At 43.9% G+C, this 23,116-nt stretch overlaps 1 protein-coding gene across 1 annotated transcript in view; it reads left to right on the top strand.

Moving 5' to 3' along the window:
* Fam102b (family with sequence similarity 102 member B) overlaps nucleotides 1-22,488 on the top strand; it is a 55,921-nt gene extending 33,433 nt beyond the window's left edge. Inside the window, exons 4-11 of the mRNA XM_021195964.2 lie at nucleotides 1,368-1,484; nucleotides 6,329-6,375; nucleotides 9,161-9,264; nucleotides 13,802-13,897; nucleotides 14,731-14,947; nucleotides 15,038-15,165; nucleotides 15,927-15,996; nucleotides 19,383-22,488. Coding sequence (XP_021051623.1) covers nucleotides 1,368-1,484; nucleotides 6,329-6,375; nucleotides 9,161-9,264; nucleotides 13,802-13,897; nucleotides 14,731-14,947; nucleotides 15,038-15,165; nucleotides 15,927-15,996; nucleotides 19,383-19,425 — 822 coding nt within the window. The 3' untranslated portion in view covers nucleotides 19,426-22,488. The remainder of the gene's footprint in view (nucleotides 1-1,367; nucleotides 1,485-6,328; nucleotides 6,376-9,160; nucleotides 9,265-13,801; nucleotides 13,898-14,730; nucleotides 14,948-15,037; nucleotides 15,166-15,926; nucleotides 15,997-19,382) is intronic.
* Nucleotides 22,489-23,116: the final 628 nt, after the last annotated feature.

The raw sequence follows: 23,116 nt of genomic DNA, 5'->3' as shown, positions 1-23,116 counted from the left end.
GCAGTAAGACCGGACTATCCATGTGTAAGTTAAGCAGCTGTTGCCTGTGTCTTGAAGTGTGCCGGATTTACTGTATTGAGGGCTTACACGATTCTCTAGGCTCTTATTCTTTACTCTCTGCATACCAGTTCAAAACCAGTGAACTAGTGATCCAGTGGGTGACTAAAACCATCCCATTGCATGACCCTGAAAGTGGGTCTAGGGAGCTGGCTCATGGGGAAACTTTTTGCCGCACAAGTGTAAGAACTCGAATCTAGAGCCCCAAAACTAAGCACAGTAGCACACAGCTGTGTTACAGTGAGATGGGAAAGAGGAGACAGGAAAACCCCTGCAGGCTAGCTAACCTGGCAGGCACAGCACAGTGGCAAACAGCAGAGACCCTGCCTCACCAGGTGGTAGAAGGTAAAGACCAAAGCCTGAGGTTGTCCTCTAACCTCTGTATTCTCTTGGATGTGCGTACCTACGTAGACATATATGTATACCTACATTATACACACAGAAATCCTTGACACAAGCAACCTCAGCAATGTTTGAAACATCTGGTGTAGTTTACTGCATGTGTGTAGAGATATGCACACTTTGCTCATCAAAACTGTATACACTTAGTTACGTAGAAGGAGACTGCTAAGATAACAATGGTAGAGAGGTACACTTAAGTCTGGGTTAAGCAACGTCAGAGGGAAAACTAGAGCAAGCTTTGATAATGGCCGAAGGTGGCATCTCTGAGCACCGACGTGGAGGTAGACAAGTTTAGACTGAGCTGAGTAGCAGCAGAGAGGATAGAGGTGGGACAGGATTGTGAGCATGGGAAGAAGAAACTTTCAGAGAGACTCAGCTGAAGGTCGTTATCAAGGCCAAAGTGGAAAAGGTGTCCCTGCTGAAGAAGGGACGAGCTTAGCTGGAGTCCTCTGGTGAGCGTGTGGACAATGAGAACTTCGTACCCTGTAACCACAGGCCCCTGCATAGAATAGGATCCAGAACAGGAGTCTGGGAGTTTGTGGGTAGCTGCACCTGAGCACAACTGCTTGATATCTCCCACAGTGTGGCATGAGAGTCGGTGCTCCTGTCTGTCAGTGAGTCTGCTTGTCTGACAGGCCTATCACAGTGATGTTTATTTTCATGTGTACAGAAATGTCTTTAGCACAGCACATCAAATCCGTGGTAAAAGATGGATAGAACAGGGAACAGATTTTTATTAAAAAGCAAGTAGATTAAGGACCCGCGTAAAGTAAATGATAACGCAGGTAGCAGCAAAACAGCAAAGAACTGAAAGGTCTGAGAAAACTCACGGGGTGGACATCTATTTTAAGGAGATATGCCAGAGCATCCTAGATAGTCTATTAATATGATTCTCTTTCTTTTCATAGCTGGGCTTTGCAGATCTAAACCTGGCCGAGTTTGCTGGATCAGGAAATACCACCCGCCGCTGTTTACTGGAAGGCTATGATACCAAAAATACAAGACAGGACAATTCCATCCTTAAAGTAAGCACTCTTCTTCGAGATTTACATGCCGATAAGAGACCTCATGCCTCGCACTAAACACAGGCATCTGTTGTCATCAATACGAAGGGACTCCATCCTGAAGTCATAAGCCACCACACCACTAGGGAAAGACCCTTCTACACCCTAGAAGTGGTGAAAAGTAATGGCCATCTTTATGGTCCAGTGTGTTTCTCATCAGTGCTGTGAACAAATAAATACACCACCACTGCAACAGAAGTGCTTGCTCAGAAGGGACACAATGATTAAACACGTGGCTTAAAATACATATAGTTATCAGGGCCAGAAAGACAGCTTAGTAGTTTAAGGCACTTGCTACACAACCACAAAGAGTTAAGTTGAGACCCAGTGCATGTAAGAAGGCTGGGGTGGTTTTGGTCATACCTGTCATCACATGCTGGCGGGGGGGGGGGGGGGGGGAGACAGAAAGGTGTTAGTGCTTGTCAGTCATCAGCATAGCTATGAAATGCACGCTCTGGGTTCAGGGAGAGACCTTGCCACAAGAGAACAAGGCTGAAAGTGACGGGAGGAATTCTGATGCACTCCCTCCTCTGGGGTTTGCATATGCATAGGCTCATGCACTTAAACAGACATTCCTCCATGCTGCATGCACGCACACACACACACACACACACACACACACACACACACCTCAAGAGAACTTCCAAAGAAGCTGTGACGCATTCATAGAACTCTGGGTTCTCTTGTAACTAGTGAAAATGACAGGCGACTTCACTCATGGGTCTTATTTCTCCAGGTCTCCACAGGGGCCATGTATTCAGGTAATCACAGAGAATGGGTGCTCCGGAAGGTTGATGGAAGTAGTATGTGAGAACCATTGGGAAAATATTCAGAAAGTAGCTTGTACCTATGAGAATCTTTTTCACTATGTTTTGCTGAACTTACTGGTTACCTAATGAGAAGAAAGATAGATGGGTAAAGACCAAATGGTTTTAATTCCAAAGTTGGTATAGTGAAGAATTACTTTATACTTACAGTTTAAGCTGTTTTTGGTGAACTCCTACCTCTGGCAATATAGAAATTCGTGAACTGGTTCTTATAGGTAGTCCTCCGTTGCACACAGCAGCTTTAGGAAATGCAGGATGGGCAGTTGATATGAGAGGGATATGATTTTTAAAAAAAAATGAGGAAATGTCAGTCGTGGTGATATACCCCTATAATTCCAGTACTCTAGAGGTGGAGACAGGGAAGACCAGGGGTTCAAGGCCAGCCCTTAGATACATGAGACCCTGTCTCAAAATCCAAGGTTGGGAAAGAGGATATTAGAAAAGCATCATGCTATGAACTTGAAGTCTATTTGATTTTGTTGATTTAGACCTCTGAAAATATCTCAGGGCACTTGCACATACCCCCATGAGATTGGCAGGTCTAGATAGATGGGGAACAGTTTTTATCCCTGATGTATAACAGAGGTGAAACTCAGGCAATGAGGTGCCTTCTGTAAGAGAAGCAGTTAGGGGCTGGTGGATTGATGGCTCAGTGGTTAAGAGCACTGACTGCTCTTCCAGAGGTCCTGAGTTCAAATCCCAGCAGCCACATGGTGGCTCACAACCATCTGTAGTGAGATCTGATATTCTCTTCTGGTATCTCTGAAGACAGCTAGTTATGTGTGTCTAAAGACTACTACTATATATATATATATATATATATATATATATATATATATATATATACTTATATATTCACTTATATACCACCACTACTAATATACATCAAAATATCTAGATAGATAGATAGATAGATAGATAGATAGATAGATAGATAGATAGATAGATAGAAGATAAAGTAAAGAAGCAGTTAGTGACAGAGCTGAGTTCAGCATGCAGGTCTGCTGTTTGGTGGCCTTTTCCAGTTCCCATGCCCTCCAATCTCTGTCCTCAGAACCCACTGACCATACTGTTGATTCTGAATGACCCCAAACAAGTTACTAAAACCCAGCCTTCTCATATATGCCTCACATTAAAAAGCATATAGCCCACAAGGTGGTGATGGTGAATGCCTTGAATCCCAGCACTTGGGAGGCAGAGACAGGTGGATCTCTGTGAGTTTGAGGCCAGCCTGGTCTATGTATTGAGGTCCAGGATAGCCAGAGCTACACAGCAAAACCCTGTCTGGAAAAAAAAAAAAAAGCACATAACTCTTCTCTGAATAGCACTGCTTTCAGGGTGTGTGACCTCTTCACTGTGACAGGTGCTTTAACCATCCTGTCATCTCCCCCACACTGAAGTTGCTGCCTAGTTTTAGGCAGGTTCCCCTCTCCTACCACCATCTCCTATGTCTCCAGCCCTCCCGGTCTACTCACACAGCTGGTGTCTCCATCCCTACCCCTTTCTCATGATCTGCCAACCCCTCACTTACTTCCACTTCCCCCATCTGTAGCTCAAAGTGCACAGTTCATGTTTATCCCATTTAAACTAACACTCGGGTTCCTTTTCCCTTTGCTGCCCCTGAGTATCTCCAACTCTACTTGGTTTGATTGTGTGTCCTCATGAGCCTGTGTCCTGCTGCTGAACATTGCTGGAGGTCACACGGCCGAGTGGACGTTACTGAAATCAGGCTCACCTCCAGCTGGCACCCATACTCTGTCCAATGAGATATTGTCCTTCCTGCCTTTTTTCCAGTGTATTTTCATTCCCCGTGTTTTAGCTCCACTCAGCTCCTCCTTTATTGGAAAGATAGAACTCATTAAATGTGTATCCCTCATTGTTCAGCATAGAGCTTACTCTTCTACTGGTCTCTCCACTCTCTTACAGTGCATGACTGTTGCCTTGCCTGTGGTTAAGATGGCTAACACGACCCTCTTCCTGTTAGACATCAGTGCTTCCTCTTGGACTCTAGAATCCACACAGGCATAATCAAGAGTTTTCTTTTCTCCTTGGCTCATCCGTTCTATTAGTCATCTGTCCCTTTAATGACCCATCCTTGTCAACATATAGAGAGTTGACGTGTACCGTATCTCAAGAATGAACCTCGGCCTCCTACCTCCCAGTGCCCTCCCACTTCTCTGATCTGACTCCCCATACAATTTCTTTCATCCTAAGACATTCAGATAGACATGGTGCTGTCCTATAGAGTTGGGAACCAGAATGAAGGACCATATAAAAGAAGAGGCAATAAGAAAGCCAAGACAACAGGATAGATCTGAGAGTTAAGAAAAAAATCAAATAAGAAAGGGACAGGAGTAGACATCCTGGGGTAAAGAGGTGTGAATGAAATGAGGTTGTAGAAGACACATGCCAACCATTAGCTGGAAAGCATACAGTAGTCTCTATGTGTCCTGGGTGTCTTTAAGACTATGACTTCAGTATTGCTTATGTCATTTCTTAAAGCAGTTATGCTCTTAATGCTTAAAAGAAGGCTAGCATTGTTTGCACAAAAAAATTGGTGATTTCCATCCCCTGAATAGTAATAAAATTACTTCTGTTGAGTAAACTTTTTATGTCATCGTATAATAAAAGCTAAAAATACCCTTTGGTTCTATTTATAAAAAAAAAAAAAAAAAACTTTTCTATATGTACCCTTGAGAACAGATTTTGAAGAAATCATGTAAGGTGATAAAGCATTTGAATGGTACAATAGATGTAAAAAAAAATTCAGTTTAAAAGAAATGTTTGTTTTTACATTAAATGTTTATTTGAAATCAAATGATTTTGTACATAAAGTTCAATAATATTAAAAAAAAAAAAAAAAAAGACTATGACTTAAGTATGTGTGGTCCTGGGTTCTGCCCTGTGCCAGTTCTGTGATTCAGAAAATATCCCCTCATCCCTATGGTCTCAAAAAGACAATGTTACTTTCTCATGGAGTTATTGAAGATAAAATGAGATGAAGTATATAGAACACAAAGTTTATATCTGAAACATAGATTCCTCACTCAAGCCAAGTATAAATGTTCATGTGTGTAATCCCAGCAGCACTCAGGAGGCTGAGGCACGAAGATCATAAATTTGAGATTATCCTTGGCTACCTAGCAAGTTCTAGGGTAGTCTGAAATACTGAGACACTCTCTAAGACCCAAAACAAAATAGATTCTCAAGTCATTATCATTGTGAATACCATCATCACTATTATCACTCGCATTAGAATGTGAATTTGGGGTTGGGAATATGGTCTGGTTGGTAGAATGTTTGCCTAGCATGCAAGAAGCCCTAGGCTCAGTCCTTACTGCCATATAAACTGGGTGTGGCTGGGCAAGCCTGGGATCGAGGCAGCACCAGGATGGAGGAAAAGGAGAGGTTCAAGGCCACACTGATGCAGACTGAGTCTGAGGCCAGACTCACTCGCTCAGACTAAATAAGATTGTCCTGTGGTTGATTCTAAGAAGTTACTCAGCAACCAGGGAATATCAACATCTCAAAAGGAAACAGCAAGGACTTCATTCCAGCCCAAAGCTGATGCAAAGGCCAGAAGCTCTCTGCCCCTTAGAGCCTGGAGCAGCTATCCCATGAAGCCTCATCCTGTGGAGCAGGAGGGCGGGCTTATCCGCACAGGAATCTAGAGTAAATACAGACAACCCAGACACAGCCACACGTTCAAGAGGGAATATTTCTAGGGAAGTGCTTTCCATTCTTACATTTTCAACAAGATTTCTGGAACCACAAGGTTTTGGACACCAAAGATATTTTTTAATCCATCTCTACATAAAGCAGTAATTGAATTCCGGGTACACCTCATTACACATTTATTTATTTAATGTGTTCTGGATAGAAAACGTTAGACTAGGCGTTGTGGAAGAAACGCCTATGAGCAGAAGCTGGCTTCTGGAGAGATCTTCCGTAACTGCCATTTGTTGCTCTCTTGTTTAGGTTTTGATCAGTATGCAGCTGATGTCCGGTGACCCATGCTTTAAAACGTAAGTTGATGACCAGTAACTGGACTGTTTTGTCTGAAAGTCTGATACAAATGGAAGCACTTTTGTAGGTAAATGGCTCCTTTCGTGGTAGGCTGGCCTGAAGTTCGTAGAAGTGACTGTCCCCTGGTATCAAGTAAGCCACTCTCAAAATGATGCAGGTTAAGAGATCTTTCCCCATCTTTGGGGTTTCAGGTTTAAGGCGGAATTAGACAAAGGACAGTTTTAGTTTGCTTTCTGTTTTCTTACTTCTTCAACAAACGCCTGGTAGGTGCCTTACTGTGTGTGGGGTTGCATTCTAATCTGAGGTGAGCAAAAGAGATAGCATTCTCCCATCATAGACCTTAGACTCAAAGAAACAACCAAGTAGCAATAAGCACAGAACCGAACCTGGGAATGGATGCTCTGAAAGGGGATAGGCTGGGGGGTGGGGGTGGGGCTGGTGATGCCCTAAAGAGCTGGTGCTGTCTTATATGGAGTATCAGGGGAGGCTTTCCTGGATGAGATGACATTTGAGTAGAAACCTGAAGGAGGTGGGACACAGATCGTTGAGGAAAAAGTATTCAAGGTGGAGGGAATATGGACAAAAGCCTTGAGGGGGTCTGTATCCAGTGTGCTCAAGAAACTGCCTGGAGACCAGTATATCTAGAGCAGAGGGAGCCACAAGCTTGGTAATGGGAGGTGAGGTCAGATGGTCATCTTGTGAGCCCCTCAGATGGCCCCACTTACCTTCTGAATAAGGTAAAAAGTTGTGGAGGTTTCAGGTGAAAAAGACTGCCCTAGTTTATGGGGCAGGGTAGAAAAGAGAGCCGTGGAGCGATGGCGGAAGAGGTAGATTGTGTGACCGATTCATGAGTTGATATTCTCTCTCCTGAGAAGCCCGGGGAGGAACAACTCAGAGACCAGATGTAAGACACAGCGAGACCCACATCTAAAAAAGGAATCTGTAAAACATCCCGGTGTGATGATCCTTATCTTACATAGAAAGAAGCTAAGACAGAGCCATTGTCTTGGTCAAGTATGTCTGTGTGGAACCAGAGGTACATAACTCCTGGCGAGTTGCAGGCCCTGACATAGCACACAGTACTACAGGGGTAGAGAGCGGAGAGCCACTAATCACCACTGATCCTTGAAAGTCAGAAAGTCCTCCCTGAGGGTGTGGCTCTGGGCTAAGCAGTGATGATGAATAAGAATGTATTAAGTGTGGAAGGTGAGGAGAGACATTCCAAGAAGACAAATCAGTTTGCCCATACACCCGGCATTGTAATGATACACAGAATATTTGTATATCCAGGATAGAATGATGTCATGTTAGAAGGTCACTTTTCACAGACTCTGAACATGGCTATAAAATTAAAATAATCCCCATTTCTTTACTCTGCAACCATGCTGTATCAAGGAATCCTGACAAAGAATATAAAACACTTTTTGAACAAAAGAAGTAATAGAATGGAGCCAACACACTGAAACTATGTTGCCCTGGGCAACAGAACTGCAGCAGCCTAGCTAAGATTTTAAGTTCTCAGTCTGCTGTGCTAACAGCCCCCACCCCACCCCGCCATGGTCAGCTTGCTCTGCCTGAATGCTAGCTGCCCCCGACTTAGAGCACTCAGCAGAGATGGCTCCTGGTTTTTTAAGATAGCTGGACAGGAAAGCCAAATATAAGAGAGTGTTAGGTGTGTTATGGCTGTAATCACCTACAGAAGGGAAGACAACTGACATTTAAGAATTGAGGCATGCCAGGTGGTGGTGGTGCACGTCTTTAATCCCAGCACTCCGGAGGCAGAGGCAGGCAGATTTCTGAGTTCAAGGCCAACCTGGTCTACAAAGTGAACTCCAGGACAGCCAAGGCTATACAGAGAAACTCTGTCTTGGGGCGGGGGGGAGAATTGAGGCATGCAGGCACAGTAAGATCACTAGTGATTTATGACTGTCAATGTAGGCCCCGTTCTTTGTGTGAAACATATATATATTCATTCATTCCTGTGAAATACTCAATGGAATTTTTACCAAGTTTTTTATGTTATTTAAACATATAACTTAGCAGGGCATGATAGTACAAGCCTATATGTAATCCTAGCATTCAGAAAACTGAGGCAGAAGAATTTTCATAAATTCAAAGCTAGTCTGGGTTACATACAGGTTACCAAGCCAGCCAGGGCTACTGAGCAAGTTTATGCCCTGTCCCCCCAAAACCCCTAAAATATTACAACAAAAATTAAAACACAACTATTAAAGAGGTTGGTCCAAGTCAGACCATGGAGAGCTGTGGGTGTCATCCTCGGGGTTTGAGCTTTGATCCAAAGGTGCTATTGAAGGGTTTGCTTTCAGACAGGGGCTCGTGTACCCCAGGTTGGTGCCCAGCTTGCTACATGTCCTAGGATAATCTGGTCCTCCTGCCTCAACCTCCTAAGTGCTGAATACAGGGCTGTATTGGGTTCTCTCTCTTCAGAATGCCGTGAGACAGTAGTACTCTTTCTATTCCAGAGGATCCAACACCCTCTTTTGTTCTATGTAGGCACCTGCACATGTGTGTACATACACACATGCACATAAATAAAAATAATATCTTTATATAAAAATATTTCCCACATTTATTATTCAGGTTTTAAGATTCTAAAAGATACTTATAGGTTACTTAATTTTTTTTATTTCATCCTCAAAAGGATATCCTAATAAAGAGCTTACTAAGGTCAGATGCTGACCACACAATGAGTCTCTAACAGTTACTCGAACCTTCAGGTTCACACACGGTTCAAGCTCTGATCCTTAAAATATCTATTTACAGGCCACCTTCCACATCCATGTCAATACCAATCGCTGGGGAATCTGAGTCTCTGGAAGAGGACAGGAAAGGTGGCGAGACCCTCAAGGTGCATCTTGGAATAGCAGGTATGGGTATATAGTGTCCTGACCGTTCAGTTTCTGAAAAACAGCACTATTTTATTTCCCAAAGAAGAGTCTGAATCCTGAGGGGCTGGCAAGATGGCTCAGTATGGCAGGGTGCTTGCAGCCAAGTCTGATGATCTGAGTTCAGGTCTTGGACTGAGTTCAGTTTAAGAACAGGACTGCTCGCTCCCTTAGATAATCTACTATTTTTTTGGTTCTATTCACCTGTCAATTCTGCCAATTGGGGGCTTGGTAGATCGAAGTTGGTGCCTTGAAACTTTATAATGGTTTCAAGGTACATGGTACTTAGCACAACTTTAAGATCTATTTCTCGATGGCGGTGCCCACCTTTAATCCCAGCACTCAGGAGACAGAGGCAGGCAAATCTCTGTGAGTTCAAGGACAGCCTGGTTTACAAAGTGAGATCCACTTCCCCAGACAGACTTCCGACTGAGGCAGAATCTACCGTAGTTGCTAAAAGCAGGGTGGGCAAGATGCCAACCCTGCTGCGGGTAAAGGACATGGGAGTCTTCTTCTGTCTCCCAAATTATGGGAACAGAATGTTGTTGGAGAGAGAGGAAAGAGAAGTGAAGTACTAGGATTAACATTTTCACTACCTTGGCAAATGTGCAGTGATACGGTTTCTTACAAGTGATTACAAGGATTATGTTTCTTGATTTGAAATTGACCAGTCATATGGATACCGCCAATCTTTCCAGTAACTCCTCCCTTCAGTGCTTAAACATCCTGAGCTGTTGTCTATACTGAGAAAATATAAAGTAAGCCCTAGTACCCTTCCATCCTCCTCTATCTTCTGAGGTTCCAGTGTTGAGTAGATAGACAGACAGAAAAGCAGACAGACAGCCATGGAGAAGAGAATACATATTTGATACATGCATCACAGTATATATGTAGACAGAATTCTAGAAACCAAGACTGCTTGCCTCTGTTACTTTTCTTGTTGCTGTGAACAAAAGAACTTGCAGGAGATTTGAACTCACAGTTCCAGGGATGCAGCCTGTGGCTGTAGGGAAGCCACCATGGGATAGGAGGCATCCGGTCACATTGCACCGGCAGTTGGGGAAACACAAAGATAAGTGCTGGTGTTGATAAGGTAACAGCGGGTTCCTCCTCTCCAGGGCCTCAGCTCAGGAAATGGTTCTGTTCAGCCTTGGGGTGGGTTTTCACTCCTCAGTTAAACCTCACAGATGTCCCAGGTAGGTGACCCTTCAGTAACTCCTGGTCTAGTCAAACTTCCAGTGAGTTAACCATTGCACTGCCCATTGATAGTTAACCTCGACTGCAATCTGGTTTGTGTTCCGTCGTGATGTCTGAGTTTACCTGATGGCCAAAGATGGTGAGCACTTTTCCTGTTCTCGTGACTCAGCCACTAATTCTTTCTTGAAGCCTTCTCTTTCCTTGTCTCCTACCTTCATGGCCTTTCCTCTTCTAGCTTCTTAGGGATTCCTTGAGCCAGCAAGATGGTCCGGTTGTTAAAGTTGCTTGCTGCCAATTCTGAAGACATGAGTTCAATCCCCAGGACCCTCTTGCTACTTAGCTAGTTGTCATCTGGCCTCCATTTGTATGTTGTATGGCACACACACACACACACACACACACACACACACACACACACTTACTCAAATAAATAAGTAAATAAATAACCATAGTGATTTTTTTTTAGAGCTAAGAATCTGTTAGTAATTGTTGGTAATTACTGTTGTTAATTGAGGAGAGGGAGAGAAAGTTTTCCTCAGGAGTGTGGTCCCTGAGAGGCTCCAGTAGATGGTCTTACACTCACGCACACAGGGGCAGCACTAAGTTGGTTCCCTGAGTTTAAGAACACAGCACATTATGTTGGTAGGGAAAAGAGAGAGAGAAGTACGAGAAGAATTGGAGCGGAAGGAATAGATGGTGAATTTGATCAAAACACATCATGTGCATGTATGAGATTCTCAAATAATAGCAAAAAAAAATTTTAAAAAACTTCCTTAAGGTCCCACAGCTGTCACTGTGGAATAGGGTACTTCGCTGTGTGCTTGAGGACCTGGCTTTAGTCCCCAGTCCTTCAAAACAGAAACTAAGGCATAAAACCTTCCCTGTCTTTTCAGCCTCCTCTCCAGTGTTGCTATTCCACAGGAATAGTTTTCTGAGGAATATAATCTGTACCCCTGGATTCAACTGTCTCACAAATGTAATTTACAAATACCTGTTTCCAATGTCTTGGGGAAGGTCTCCTTCATGTCACATATCCTACTGAAATTCACATGCTCATCTTTCTCCCCAGCCAGACTCTGGGTTCTCCATGATCAGGGCCTCATATCCCAGCAAAAGGCTAGGGACAGGTCAGCATGTGATGAGTGTCAATAGTCCTCCGATTCCACATGTCAGTGTAAATTTGCCTAAATTTTTCCTTCTGGTCAGACAACCTGGCACAAGCTTCTGCTCGGCACCTGACTCTGACAATCTGTGCTAAACACCTCACACTCTTAGCTGGATTATAATGAAAACCTTCTCCCTTCAGTCAGTCCATCCTGCTTGTCCATTTACTAAAGTGATCTTTACCCAGTACAGACTGCAGGGTCATGCCCTTACCTAAAGTCATAGCTTCATTCAGCTCCCAGAAAGGTCTTCACCAGCCGGCATCTTTTTGTGCCTTCGGCCTCTTTCCAGTCAGTCATCTCCCCAGTGCTCTGTATGCCGACTTCACCATTTGCTTCTCTACCAACAAGACTTGTTGTGCCCTATGCCAGTCCCCACTCAGCTAGCTGAGAGGCTCCTACATTGGCAGATCCTGGGCTAGCCTCCTCTGCGAGGTCTCCTCCCAGGTCCTATCAGGTGCACTGGCCTTTGGGGTCCTTAGTATCTTCTTTTTGGTTGATGCTGTGCACACGGTATTTTGTCTGCATGTGTTTTGCCTCATACTTTGTAGCCCCAGTGTTTGTTTCATCTACACCAGGGACAACTGATTTGATAAGAGCTTAATATAGAATACATTTTGGGAACCCGAAGACAGATGACTGAGATCTGAGCCAAACACTGGGGTAGACTTCAGGGTGTACGGGAATCTCTACAAACTGTCACCTGGAAAGGGTTCCATTGGAGCTGACCTTTGGGTTTTGGGCTGCTGTAGAGATAAACACTTGGGACCCCTGCAGTCTGCCCGGACATGAGAAGCCTTTGCAGAGGACCTGTAGCTTGCATGTTTGACAGCATCTGCTGGTCCAGCTGTGCAGCATCTCAGTTACAGAACTGCTACTGTGGTAACTGTCTCATTCAAGTGCTTCCCTTCTGTCCCTACGTTAACAGCAGTTCTTGTTTTCAAGTGTTTTACACTAATACTAAACACTCACAGTTCTGTCTTCTATGGAGGATGACTGGTACCACCAGTGCAAAATTGCTATCTAGACTATGCAGGTGATCAGGGAGCTACTAGGAACAGTTTGTGCTCCCAAATAGTACCTCACTAACTGGTACTATCCTGTTCCTTTTGTCGCTTTATTTTTCAAATTTTACTTGTCATCTTATCCTTTTAGTGTCTGGGTGTTTTGCCTATGTATATGTCTGTTCACCATGTGCATGCCTGTAGAGGCCAAAAGAGAATGTTGGGTCCCCTGGAACTGGAGTAACAGCTGGTTGTGAGCTTCCATGTGGGTGCTGGGAACTGAACCCAAGTTCTCTGGAAGAGAATGGCTGCATCATCTCCAGTCTTGTATTTGTTTGTTTGTTTTTAAGAACTTTCATCCTGGATACCTTACCCTATGACGTGTTGATAAAAGTTGCAATATTGGTGTAGCACTAGGAAGACTGACATTATAGAGTAAAGTGCCTTTAATTCACTACTGTGATGAATTTTGAAGGCATAAGGTCTCCACACCACTGAAAAACAAAACAGCAAAAACACAACAATGTCAGGGCATGGTGGTATCCACCTGCAATCCCAGCACTGAGGACAGCAAGAAAGGAGGTCAGGAGTTGAATACTCTGCTACTGAGTTTAAGGGTAGCTAGGGTTATGAGACCCTGTCAGATAGATAGATAGATAGATAGATAGATAGATAGATAGATAGATAGATAGATAGATGATAGATAGATGGATAGATGATAGATAGATAGATAGATAGATAGATAGATAGATAGATAGATAGATGAGACTATGTCTTATAGATAAATAGGTAGGTAGATAGATAGACAGATAGATAATAGATAGATAGGGAAACAACACCAAAGTCCAGCATTTTCCTGAGAATTATAAGAATAAGCCTGACTTATTAGAGATATGTTGAGGAAAAAGAACTAATGGTTTTAAAGCACACTGCTAGTAGACATGATGAAAGTACCCTAACTTTCCAATGAACTAAGATATTTAAATATTCTTTCATTTCTTGCGATGTAGCTGTTTTCATTGTGCTAATTTGAAGGACTCCATCACGTTATCATTTATTTTCCTTGATTATGAATTTACGAAGTAATAAAATCTACAAGTTAGAATACAAGTTGACTTGCTGGCAATAGTAACATTGAGTTGTGACTTATTGCAGATCTTTCAGCAAAAAGTGCCTCTGTTCCAGATGAACTTGGTGCCTGGGGACACTCTAGAACATCAAGCTATGCAAGCCAACAGTCCAAAGTATCAGGTAGAGGCCCGCAGTGGGATTCAGTGCTTATTCTTCTAAAGCAGTGGTTCTCAGCCAATAGGCCATGACCCCTTTAGGGGTCACATTATCAGATCTCCTGAATATCCGATATTTACATTATGAGCCATAACAATTGCAAAACTAGACTTATGAAGTAGCAATGAAATAATTTTATGCTTGGGGATCACCACAACATGAGGAGCAGTATTAGAGGGTCGCAGCGTTATGAAGGTTGAGAACCACTGTTCTAAAGGGATTTCAAGCCAGGTGTGGTGACACACAGCTGTTATCCTAGCAATGGGGAGGCTGAGACAGAAGGATGGCAAGGTCAAGGCCAGCCTCTGCTTGCTGTATAGCAAATGCCTGTCTCCAGACAAAATAAAATCCAATAATACACTTGGAACTACTATAGTGGAACCGTTATTGTTGTGGGGTAAAGAAATTACATCTCAGAGATGGTAGATGACTCAGTAAAGTGTTTGCCATGCAAGCATGAGATCCTGAGTTCAGTCCCCAGCACTCACATAAAAGTCCGACATGAACAGGTCATACCTGCAACCTAAGGGCTGGGAAGACAAAGACAGAGGGATGTCAGGGACTACTGAAGCCAAATCAGCAAGGTCAAGGCTCAGTGTCTCACGAGGTGGCCAGCGACAGAGGAGCATACCAGATCAACAACTGGCCTCTGTGCACACGTCCACCCACGTGCATCTGCACACAGTGTGTATGCACCCCTGTGAACCTGTACACGCCTACAGAAAGAAAAGGTTAGACTGTAGTGTGTGTGTGCGTGATCATTGGCAGTATATCCGAAGTGATTTTTCTTCTGGCAGGCTATAGCACCTGTCACTCCCGGTCATCCAGTTTCTCCGAGTTCTGTCACAGGAGAAATACCTCAGTGGGAAGCACATCAACGGGGATTGAAAGCATTCTCGAGCCATGTGACGAGACTGAGCCAATCACAGCTGAACCAAGTCCAGACCCGGCTGCCGCTGCTGCCGCCACCACCACCGCTGCTAAGGAAGAGGAAACTTCAGAGAAACTTGCCAGGTACCTTCCCACGTGATGCCATTATGTTCCAAAGCATCATTCTCATGACATCACTACAAAAGGAGGAAACAGCTGTGGCTCTCTTCACAGATGCCCAGTGAAGCAGGATTCTGTTGAGTCTCAGCTGAAGCGGGTTGACGACACCAGAGTGGATGCTGATGACATTGTGGAGAAAATCCTACAGAGTCAGGACTTCAGCCTCGACTCCAGTGCAGAAGGTGTGCGGAGAACGGATGCGCACGGGCGCTGTGGCCCACCGCTGTGGGGCCATGTGGTTGGGCTACTGCTGCAGACGGGCGGGCGAACTCAATTCCATGGCCACAAAAGCAATGGTAGTTTTGTAGCTTGTCTCTGACAAAGGCTGGTAATCCTAGAAAAAGAGCGAACTTCAGTGAAGGAGTCAGGTGAAGGAGGTGTAGTTCAGTAGTGCAGCAAATTCCCAGAATTTATGAGGCCCCGAGTTCAAGCCCTAGAAATGGTGTGGGTCCAGAGAAGCAGAGATCGATTTTAAAGAAAGCTTTCCTATCCACACCCTTCATGAGTGCTGGCTCTGTGACCCATGGGGGGGGCCAGGCGTGGTGGTCTTGAAACCAGTCGTGAATAGAATTGGCGTGCAGTCTCTCCCAGCGATTTCCACAGAAACTGAAATTTTATCTGCCACCAACTTGAAAGGTGCAATTACTCACGCTGTGAGAATAGAGAACACTTAACAGTAGACTGTTTTGTTGTATAACTAGCTGGAAATAGAAATAATTAAACCTCCTGAAAATTTGTAGAAAGAGCTGTCATTACTGTTAAAAGGAAAAGAGCTTTGGGGAGGTCGGTGAGAAAGAACTGTTGGTTAGGCTGGCCTTGCAATCGTCTCTTATAAAACTGCTGCACTTGATGAATGTACAATGCCAGTCACTACAATCTGTGTATTATTTGAGGGTGGCCTGGCAACTGTGCGCTTAGCAAGCTTTCCAATTATGTGTTGCAGAAGAAGGGCTGAGGTTGTTCGTGGGACCTGGGGGAAGTACAACCTTTGGCAGCCACCACCTTCCAAACAGGTACGTCATGGACCCGGTCACTCGGCTGAAACGTGAACGGCCTACTTCACGGGGAGAGGAAGTGTAGCAGAGAAGGCTCGCCTAGCAATACGAAGCCCTCACTTCAGTCTCGAGAGGGGACAGAACATGGTGGCTCCCTCCTATAATCCCGGCGCCTGGGAAAGAAGAGCAGGAAGTTCATAAGTTCAGGGCTCTCCTCGGCTACATAGTCTGAAGAGTCCCAAGCTAGCCTAGCCTCTGGGAAAAAGGAATAAGTAAAGGATGAAGGTTGCAGTTGTCATTATGTTGAGGCTAAAGTAACACATATGCTGTACCTCCATGAGAGGAGTTGGTTATGGCTGGAATATTCTTTCCTGGACGTCTTCAACATTATATTTTATGTTAGTTACTTATTTTTAGACTCTGTTAGACAAATAGAGCACCTGGCCATTGGAACATAAAAAGAATTTTTAGAACAGAATTGTAGCCTAATATTGTACACAGAGCAAAGCAAACATTTCCAGCCAGTGGGCCTACCTCTGTGAGCCACTGCGCGCGCCCACTCAGCAGCAGAAGCTGCTATTAACCATTCTTGACCTTAGGGACATTTCTTTTCTTTCTTTCTTTCTCTTTTTTAAACAAGAAGGCTGTTCCCATTTCTGTTTTTAACCTTTATATAATTTGTATATATGGCTGTTTTAAAGGTTTCTTTTTTAATATGTGTGTCTGTGTGGGTATATACAGGGTGGGAGTGGCGGGGTGCACAAACAAGGCCAGAAGAGAGAGCGTTGGCTATCCTGGAGAGGAGTTACAGCTGTGAGACACCTGATATAAATGCTGGAAACCAAACTCAGGTCCTCAGGAGAATCAGGAATGACTTAAACTCCTGAGCCATCTTTCCAGCTGCTATCTAGATATTTTTTAAGATTTTTTTCTGTTTAGGGTCACAGTGTATAGCTCTGACTACTCTGGAGCTCTCTATGTAGACCAGGCTATCCTCAGACTCACAGAAACCCACCTGCCTCTGCCTCCCGAGTGCTGGGACTAAAGGCGTGAGCCAGCACACCGAACAAGATTTCCCCCCAGTGGCTGGTTTCTTAGAAGTTGGCATGTGATGTGACTGGGTGTGTTTCTCTGTCTTTATTCTGTTTGGATTTCATTGAACTTCTTGGATGCCTGTACAGACACATTTCATCAGATTTGAGAATTCTCCATCCATTATTTCCCACACACACATGCTTCCTTCCTGTATTCTGATGTTCAAATGCCAAGTCTGATCCCCTATGCTAAGATAAAGCACCACCAACAGACCAAAAAATGGTTGGCGAGCTGATGAACCGGGGAGCGTCCTGGGCTTGATCACTCAGAACAGCTGAGTCACCAAGAAATCCTGCTGCATCATGGTTGACAACCTTATAGAGACCTAATGTCAGTTAACCCTCCACCGCCATATACCCTAGCAGCTTCCAGGAGCACCTGCAGGAGGGAATGGTGGGTGAGAGTCCAGTGACCCTCCCCTCGTTCTTTCCACAAGTGGAAATTAAAAGCCCAACCCTGTTTCAATTTCTGTAGACCTTGCTGTCACTGTATTGGTTTATTTCATTGCCATGACTACAAATGAAGCTCATGGGTTCATCAATTCACCAACTGGAGGAATGGGATAATCATGTTATACCTAGAGATATAGATATACCATAAACATAAACACCTCAGAAAAGGTCATTAAGGGGTAAGACCAGACATAGTAGTCTCCAAGATTATTAAACTCTATACACTCAGGGCAAAACAGCAGATGTAGGGGGAGGGGGATTCTGATACCTCAACAAATGAGGAACCAGCTACCTGTGGATAATTTTTACAGGAAGACCCTCACCTCCATGCAGCGCCAGTAATGAAGTTCTCCTGATCACCCAGGGTGCTTGGGAAAGGATAGAACTATGACCCATTCAAAACATAAAGCTAGCTGCTGTCTGAAAGACATAGTGAGAACCTTTATTCTGCCAAACCAAGAAACAGTAGCAGGGAGAAGTGAGCTCCTTCCTTGATGGCCCAGAACCTCCATCCTAAGTGCATCAGTTACAACTACAGCAGCAGCAGGTCTCCTGTTGATGAGACCATTACCTAAATAGGCTGTCTCAGAATGGCTTTATTAACAAAGCCTGCAAGTTATTTAGTATACTCCATCATTCTGTTAGTATATTTCATTATTTTTATTTATTTATTTGGTTTCAATTTTTATCTTGCAAATTTTATTTTATTTTACTTTATTTTTATTAATCATTCCATTTGTTTACATCTCAAATAATATCTCCCCTTCCTGGTTACCCCTCCACAACCCCCCATTCCATTAGCCCTCTCCCCCATCCCCTTTGCCTCTATGAGGGTGCTCCCTAACCCCACCCACTCCTACCCCACCGCTCTAGCATCCCCCTACACTGGAGCATCAAACTACCATAGGCCCAAGGGCCTCTCCTCCCATTAATGTCAGATAAGGCCGTCCTCTGCTACATATGTATCTGGTCAGTTCATACCCAGCATATTACAGAACTGTGACGCAGAAACCCAAGAATGCAATGGCCAGGCTGACTATTCAATTCTGTCCCCAAAACTTATGTACTGCCATCTTATTCTTTCACTGGCTTGGACTGCTGATGTAGCTACCAACCCAGGACAAGGGTTTCTTATACACTAGAGATATAGAAGTCAATATATCTCTTTGTGTTTTATGTGGGAAAATTAGTCACATGGCCACACCTACCTAGAGGGGAGTTGAGGAGACAGTCTCCAGCAAGGTTCCCTGTCCCCAGCTATAAATTATAAAGAAGAGAAGAGTTTGGGGGGGGGGGTCAACCAAGAGCCTTTCCCCTTTTGATCTATGACACACAGGTGTAATTCACAATACTGGCCACCTATCAAGCCATCTGTGTGTTGGCCAAAAGAAATCTTGAGCCCTGTCACTCATAATCCCAGCATGTGGGAGGTGGAGGCAGGAAGAAGTGGACCAAAAAGCCAGAGAGGTGTAGACCAGCCTAGGCTACATGAAACCCTGTCTGAAAAAGAGAAAGAAGAGGGCGGAAGAGAAAGGGAATGGAAAGGGCTTTCCCCTTTCTAGAAAGATATATGAAGACCTACAGTATTATTACTTAGGACTCTCATCGTTCTCCAGGGAAACCCTGTGTACTGCCCTGACTGACATTGATTTTAGGATTGGGTGGCGGTGGCGCATAGCCTTTAATCCCAGGAAACTGAGGCCAGACTGGCCTTCCAGGACAGCCAGAGCTACACACAGAAACCCTGTCTCAAAAGGGGGAAAGGAAACCAGCGGGCGCGCCTGGGAGGAGAGTTCTCCTGAGGTTGCCGCCTCTGCAGTTCAAGGCCTGAAAGTTTTCCTCTCCCTACCGTTTCAGGGTAGGGTCTGGAGCCTATGAACAGGTCGTGATCAAACGCTAGGAGTGAAGCCGGCGGGCGGAAGCTTCCCTGAGTGGACAACAGCTGTTTCGAGGTGTGTTAGTCAAGCATGTAAGAAAAACACGGAGCCTGTTTTCAAAGTGAAGCTCACCTGTGAGGAGGAAGGCAGCGCTGACTCATTCTTAAAGCATCCCGCACAATCCTTTCCCACCTACTCAACCCACTGGGGGAGTATGTGAACGGATGGAGGGCGGGGCAGTGAAGACTTAGCCTACATCAGCACCAGACAGAAGATCTGCTTGCGCTTCTGAAGCACCCAGAGAAAACCCGTACTGGACACATTTGAGGGTGATTTTAGTACTCCAGCGTAAATTATCTAAATTGGGGGTGCTCAACAGGTCTGGGCTCTGTTTTTAAATTTTATATTTAAGAGACAGTACTTGAGGTCAGTTTGAACCCTATAAATTCTATCAAGCTAGTTATAATTCCTATGAAGTAAATCTTCCATGTCCTGTTACCTACAGCCTTGTACTAAATGTATTAACTCCTTTTATGCAGCAATTGGCAGGAAGAGAGGAGGCTCATGCTTTGGAGAAATATTATGCTATAGCTTAAACATTTTAAATACTTTATAATTCTGAGCATTTCAGACTTAAGTCAAATGGCAAATGTGTCCAAGTCGGCGGCAGATGGCCAGAAGGAAGGCTGTGATGGTGCCGCGTCTATTATTCCTGTTGTTAATATTAGGTGAGTCACAAAACCCCTGTGCCACTGTCTAAGAGTCAAAGTAAGCGTAATGATCAGTATGTTAGGCTTCCATAGACAAGCTACAAGAGCCGTTTCATAATCCATTCAGCACTAAGACTTGCCCATCAGGTGGTCAGAACAGATGCAAACCTGTTAGCTGGTCAGAAAGATAGCATTCTATCAGAGCCAGACTTCTGTGAACTAGCACTTTCCATGCTGTGCTAATGGACAGACGTCTGAGCAGCTGAGTGGCAGCGATTTCACGGAGGCCACGGGACTGGCACTTTCCTATTTCAGCCTCTTGACCAGAGACCATTTCCTTCTTTACTGTGTCAGAATTTAGCTGTTTGAAGCCAGAACAGACCATACCATACCTCTAATACAGCTTTTCGGGTCCAGATATCTAGTCTGGGTCCATGCTAACAGTACAGCACACAAGCTGTAGCTTTTCTGCTCTCACTTGACAGTACCCATGTAGAGAGAGCTAAACTTCCCTTTGCTGAAGAGAAGCATGAGTTTATACAGAGCCATCAGTGCCCTAGTCCTCACCTTCACAATGGTGTCCTAAAAGACAATAGGTCAGATCAGAATCACTCTGGCCAACCTAATTTTATGTTGCAATGCTTGAATATTCGGATTGGGAAGTTTGGTAAATTGGAATTGTTTGCATTAGAATTTTTATTTTAATATCTCAGGAATGAGGTAATCTACACTAATCCAAACTATTTTTACAAATAGATTCTGATTTTTAAAAAAAAGATGACAGCCTGTTTTGGAATATTTTGAATACTAAAAGGAAGGATTATCTGAGTCAGATTCAGACATACTTGGAGGGCAGGACACTAGCTAACATCTTGAGCAGGTTATCCAAATAGGTGAGGACGTGCTGTCTGTTTCCAGGTGAGCAGGTCCATTGTATGTTACGACAAGATCAAAGTGAGTTTTAACTAGAGTTAATGAAGATGCTATTTAAAGAGGTTTAGTCTGACAATTTTAAAGGCATATTTTTTCTATTTTTAAAATATAATTTCTAGGCTATATTTTTATCAGCGCTTCTGCAAATGATTTTGGATTCTAAAGACAGTAATAACACTAGGTTGTGGGCCTGGTTCAGTGAGGCCGCTCATCAGACACATTCAGGTGCTGTAGTCGGGGCAGAGTTTAGCCTTCCCTGGCTACCTTGGCCCCATATCTTACCACAGGATTAGGTCTTGATATTTTAAATGGTACAGAAACTTTTTTTTTAGAACAGTATAATGTGTGGATCTGGGGAATATAGCTCAGTTGGTAGAGTGTTTGCCTAGACTACACAATGTCCTGGGTTTAATCCCCACCCAGTACATAAACCAGGCATGGTATATGCCTGTAATCCCAGCACTTGAGAGGTAGAGGCAGGAGGGTCAGAGGTTTAGGGTCATTCTTGGCTCCATAGGGAGTTGGTAGCCAAAGTAGGCTGTAGGATACTCTATCTCAAAAAGGGAAATGTGAAGACATTTTGAAAAGTGTAAAAATTATGCCTTTTTATCCTAACAGCTACCAATAATCTTGATTCATATAGTTTCTTGATTCATAAATTGTTACGTATTATAAAAATTCATTTACTGACCAGAAACATGGAGTTGGAGGGGGGGAAGGATAGCTGTGACTCTTGCATCAGCTAAGTCTGGATTCTCCTGCCCTGGTGTTCGCGGGCATGTTCTGCATTCCTATGTCAACACAGCCCAAGCAGGATGTGAAGCGTCGCCCGAGTGTCTGCATTTCTCTTCTTTCTGCATGGCACAGACTGCCAGGCTGTCTGCCACAAGGCTACTTTGAAAGCTGTCTGCTAAGTAGCAAATCTACTTTTAACTCTGCTTTGAGTTTAGAGAACAATAGACTTGGGAAAGTAGGCTCTTAAAAAGTTAATTTTAAACAGACCAATCTTGGAGAAAATTTTAGCTGTGAGTTGATTTCTACTTCTGTCCTAGCGGAAAGACAGACAGCACCCGTTACAGCTAGTATCTGTGATGAGACGAAAGGGATACCTTGTTCAAAAGGATATACAGGCCAATTCAGGAGAGCCTCTCCTGCCACAAGCTGGTGACAAGACTGTACAGGATGTGACACCCAGGGAAAGACAGAGAAGGCCCAGGGTCGTTAGTATACACCTGAATGCTGGGCTCTGTTTTGTGGCAGTGTTAGGCAGCTTCTGTATACAACAACTAATGTAGATTAACATTCTTGACATTAAAGTCTTGACCAACCACCCCAAATTCTACCATCGCATTCCAGCATAAAACCATGAAAATAATATCCAAGCTAGTTTCTTCTGTATATGTTTTTGGTTTTTAGTTTGTTTTTGTTCTTTTTTTTTTTTTTTGCACAAAACTGTGAGTCACAGAGGCAGACCACTTAACTCTTTTTTACTATTAGGAAAAGAAAATATCTTCAACTAACCTCCATTCGAAACATACTCAAATTCAGCTCCACACCTGTAATCCCAGCACTTGGGAGGCTGAGGCAAGAGGATCTATGAGTTCAAGGCTAGCCTGGGATACATGGTCTCCTTGAGTTCATGGACAGTCTGGGCCCCATGGTAATCCTGAACCCAGAATGAAACCCTGACTCAAAAGCTAATTTTTTTTTTAAATCAGTCAGCACTGAGTTTTGGTAAGTCAAAGCATCCAGAAGCAATTCCAGACTCTCAGATTTCCATGTTAAATAAACTATTTTTTGAAGCATAAGCTGACAGTATCATTAACTACTTCACAGAAACACTTCTGAAACCTTAGGCTTCCATGTTTATATCAAATCTCCGAGAGAGACAGTGAGCTCATATGACGAGATTGTGCTATTTTCTTCACTTGTCTTTCATGTGGACATTTCAGAAATCCAGTTCTCTGAGATGGTACGTCTTGTGAGTATAATCAAGTAGGGTAACTGTTAGGCCACTGTGCATCTTGGCTTAGCTAGGTACTGAGCATACTGTTGGTAGTCGAGCTGTACA

The sequence above is a fragment of the Mus pahari genome, chromosome 4 (assembly GCF_900095145.1).
Source record: "Mus pahari chromosome 4, PAHARI_EIJ_v1.1, whole genome shotgun sequence".
NCBI lineage: Eukaryota > Metazoa > Chordata > Mammalia > Rodentia > Muridae > Mus > Mus pahari.
This window is presented reverse-complemented; position numbering and strand designations above follow the sequence as displayed.